General features: G+C 63.2%; 1 protein-coding gene and 1 long non-coding RNA gene across 2 annotated transcripts; one reads left to right on the top strand and one right to left on the bottom strand.

Annotated features, from left to right (window-relative positions):
- On the bottom strand, window positions 1–3341 carry LOC135576971 (uncharacterized). Its single transcript, XR_010468594.1, has 3 exons — window positions 2718–3341; window positions 1597–2686; window positions 1–82 (listed from the first exon to the last, which is right to left on the bottom strand). It is a non-coding gene; the product is annotated as an uncharacterized LOC135576971 (long non-coding RNA).
- Window positions 2184–3893, top strand: PTPN18 (protein tyrosine phosphatase non-receptor type 18). Its single transcript, XM_065044386.1, has 3 exons — window positions 2184–2288; window positions 3401–3460; window positions 3771–3893. The coding sequence occupies exons 1-3, from the start codon at window positions 2189–2191 to the stop codon at window positions 3836–3838; spliced, it is 228 nt and encodes a 75-aa protein (XP_064900458.1). The 5' UTR covers window positions 2184–2188; the 3' UTR covers window positions 3839–3893.
- Window positions 3894–4184: the final 291 nt, after the last annotated feature.

A 4184-nucleotide genomic window follows, 5' to 3' on the forward strand; every position in this document is an offset into this window, starting at 1 on the left:
CTGGAGGCGCTCGAGGGCGGCCCGAAGCTGCAGCACCTGCGCGTGCTGCTGGAATACGGCGTCGCGCTGCTCCTGGAGCCGCCTGCAGGGGGCGTGGTCACAGCGGGGAGGGACCCAGGAGTGCCCCAGGGACCCAGGAGTGCCCCAGGGACCCCAAGAGGGGACCCAGGAATTGGGGGAGAACCCAGGAGTGCCCCAGGGACCCAGGAGTGCCCCAGGGACCCCAAGAGGGGACCCAGGAATTGGGGGAGAACCCAGGAGTGCCCCAGGGACCCAGGAGTGCCCCAGGGACCCCAAGAGGGGACCCAGGAATTGGGGGAGAACCCAGGAGTGCCCCAGGGACCCAGGAGTGCCCCAGGGACCCCAAGAGGGGACCCAGGAATTGGGGGAGAACCCAGGAGTGCCCCAGGGACCAGGAGTGCCCCAGGGACCCCAAGAGGGGACCCAGGAATTGGGGGAGAACCCAGGAGTGCCCCAGGGACCCAGGAGTGCCCCAGGGACCCAGGAGTGCCCCAGGGACCCCAAGAGGGGACCCAGGAATTGGGGGAGAACCCAGGAGTGCCCCAGGGACCCAGGAGTGCCCCAGGGACCCCAAGAGGGGACCCAGAATTGGGGGAGAACCCAGGAGTGCCCCAGGGACCCAGGAGTGCCCCAGGGACCCCAAGAGGGGACCCAGGAATTGGGGGAGAACCCAGGAGTGCCCCAGGGACCCAGGAGTGCCCCAGGGACCCCAAGAGGGGACCCAGGAATTGGGGGAGAACCCAGGAGTGCCCCAGGGACCCAGGAGTGCCCCAGGGACCCCAAGAGGGGACCCAGGAATTGGGGGAGAACCCAGGAGTGCCCCAGAAACCCAGGAGCTTGGGGGACCCAGGAGTTCGGGGAGGGACGTGGGGACCATGGAGGGACCCAGGAGTTCGGGAGGGACCCAAACAGGGGACCCAGGAGTTCGGGAGGGACCCAGGAGTTCGGGAGGGACCCAGGAGTTCGGGAGGGACCCAGGAGTTCGGGAGGGGACCCAAACAGGGGACCCAGGAGTTCGGGGAGGGACCCAAACAGGGGACCCAGGAGTTCTGGGAGAAGCCAGGAGTTTGGGGACCCAGGAGTTCGGGGATGGACCCAGGAGTGCCGGAGGGACCCAGGAGTTCGGGGAGGGACCCAGGAGTGCCCCAGAGACCCAGGAGTTCGGGGATGGACATGGGGATCATGGAGGGACCCAGGAGTGCCCCAGGGACCCAGGAGTTCAGGGAGGGGACATGGGGATCATGTAGGGACCCAGGAGTGCCCCAGGGACCCAGGAGTTCGGGGAGGGACCCAGGAGTTCGGGAGGGACCCAGGAGTTCGGGGAGAAGCCAGGAGTTTGGGGACCCAGGAGCTCGGGGATGGACCCAGGAGTGCCCCAGAGGGACCCAGGAGTTCGGGAGGGACCCAGGAGTGCGGGAGGGACATGGGGATCATGGAGGGACCCAGGAGTTCGGGGGGACCCAGGAGTTCGGGGATGGACCCAAATAGGGGACCCAGGAGTTCGGGGGTTCCCCGGGTCAGCCCGGGGGGGTGGGGGGGGCTGTAGCCGCGTCGCGTCCCGATGACGTCACGCACCGCAGGTCGCGCCTCAGCACGTCATTCACAAACTCCTCGTAGCGCCGCGTTTTCTCCGCCGCCGCCATCGCCGATGACGTCAGCACGTCGCGGGAAAGGGGCGGGGCTAGGGCTGGCGCGATTACGTCATCGCTTTTAGTCCCGCCCCCCCCGCGCTGGCCTGGTCATGTGACCTCGCCCCTTATAGGGCTATAGGGCGCTCCAGAGCGCTATAGGGAGCGCTATAGGGTGTATAGGGCCCCCCATGGGACTCTATGGGGCCCATAGGGACCCCCAGGGGTTCTATAGGGGGCGCTATAGGGACCATATAGGGCGAGGTGGGGGAGGGGGTGGCACTTCCTACCCAGGAAACGGGAAGTGATACCAGGGACCCAGGCGTTCGGGAGGGACCCAGGAGTTCGGGGGCGACCATAAAGAGGGACCCAGGCGTTCGGGAGGGACCCAGGAGTTCGGGAAGGGGACCCAGGAGTCCGGGTGACCCCTCCCCCACCAGGTGAGTCCGGATTCCCCTCCTGGGTGGGGGGGGGGGGGGGGGGGACCCGAACTCCTGGGTCCCTCCCCGACCTCCTGGGTCCCTCCAGGCCCCTCCCCCATGGACGTCACTTATGCCGTCATCACCAAGCCCCGCCGGGTGGGCGGGGCCACTTCCGGAACTGACCACGCCCCTTCCGACCCCGCCCCCACCGCGGCCGGTGAGTGGCGGGAAAATGGGGGAGGGGGGACTTCTATAGGGTCCTTATGGGGGTTATAAGGTCCCTATAGGGGCTCTATAAGGGGCTATAAGGCACCTATAGGGCCTCTATAGGGTCCATATGGGGCTCTATAGGGTCTCTATGGGGGTATAAGGGCTCTATAGAGTTCCTATAGGCATTATAAGGTTCTATAGGGTCATTATAAGACACCTATAGGGTCTCTATAGGGCGTCTATGGGGGTTACAAGGGCTCTATAGGGTCCCTATGGGCCTTTAAGGGGTTATAAGGCACCTACAGGGTCTCTATAGGGTCCCCATGGGGCTCTATAGGGTGTCTATACGGTCCCTATAGGGGTTATAAGGCACCTATAGGGTCCCCATGGGGCTCTATAGGGTGTCTATACAGTCCCTATAGGGGTTATAAGGCACCTATAGGGTCCCTATGGGGGTTATAAGGTACCTATAGGGGCTCTATAGGGTGTCTGTGGGGACTATAAGGTCACTATAGGGAGCTCTATAGGGTCCCTATGGGGCTCTATAGGGTCTTTATGGGGGTTATAAGGCACCTATAGGGTCTCTATAGGGCCCCCATGGGGCTCTATAGAGTGTCTATAGGGTCCCTATAGGGGTTATAAGATACCTATAGGGGCTCTATAGGGTGTCTGTGGGGACTATAACGTCCCTATAGGGAGCTCTATAGGGTCCCTATGGGAGTTATAAGGCACCTATAGGGTGTCTATAGGGTCCCTATGGGGGCTATAAGGTACCTATAGGGGCTATATAGGGTGTCTGTGGGAACTATAAGGTCCCTATAGGGAGCTCTATGGAGCTCTATAGGGTCCCTATGGGAGTTTAAGGCACCTATAGGGTGCCTATGAGGGTTGTAAGGGCTCTATAGGGTCTCTATAAGTCCCTATAGGGTCTCTATGGGGCTATCAGGTCTCTATAGGGGGCTCTATAGGTTTCCTATAGGAGTTAGAAGATGCTTATAGGGGCTCTATAGGGTCTTTATAGGGGGCTGTAAAGCACCTATAGGGGCTCTATAGGGTCCCTGTGGGGCTATAGGGTCCCTATGGGGCTCTATAGGGCTCTGACCCCTCCCCCCCCACCAGGTGACGGCGCCTACGAGGTCGTGACCCCGCCCACCGACCCCGGAAACCCCGCCCACCTCGGTGAGGAGGGACCCAGGAGTTCGGGAGGGACCCAGGCGTCCGGGAAAAGGGACCATATGGAGGGACCCAGGCGTCCGGGGGGGGACCCAGGAGTTCGGGAGGGACCCAGGAGTTCGGGGGGGACCCAGGCGTCCGGGAAAAGGGACCATATGGAGGGACCCAGGCGTCCGGGGGGGGACCCAGGAGTTCGGGAGGGACCCAGGCGTCCGGGAAAAGGGACCATATGGAGGGACCCAGGAGTCCGGGGGGGGACCCAGGAGTTCGGGACACCACCCCCCCCCCGTTAACCTTTGACCTCTGACCCCTATAGGGTTCAACTCCCGCATCCCGAAGCCCAAAGGACCCCGGGAGCCGCCAGCTGATTGGATGAGAACCTGAAGCAGGGGGCGGGGCCCGGACGCCTGGGTCCCCAGAAATGGATATTGGGGGGGGGGGGGGGGGGGGATAAAAATGAATAAAAAGTGGGAAAATTGGGAAAATGGAAATTAATGGGGGGACCCAGGCGTCCGGGAGGGACCCAGGAGTTCAGGGGACCCAGGCGTCCGGGAGGGACCCAGGCGTCCGGGCCGAATCAAAAGGGCCCGATAGAGCTTGACAGGACGCCTGGGTCCCCTCCCCCCGAACGCCTGGGTCCCCTCCCCCCGAACGCCTGGGTCCCCTCCCCCCGAACGCCTGGGTCCCTGGTGGGGGGAGGGGAATAGAGAGAGAAAAAACTCACTCAGAA

The sequence above is a fragment of the Columba livia genome, chromosome 37 (assembly GCF_036013475.1).
Source record: "Columba livia isolate bColLiv1 breed racing homer chromosome 37, bColLiv1.pat.W.v2, whole genome shotgun sequence".
NCBI lineage: Eukaryota > Metazoa > Chordata > Aves > Columbiformes > Columbidae > Columba > Columba livia.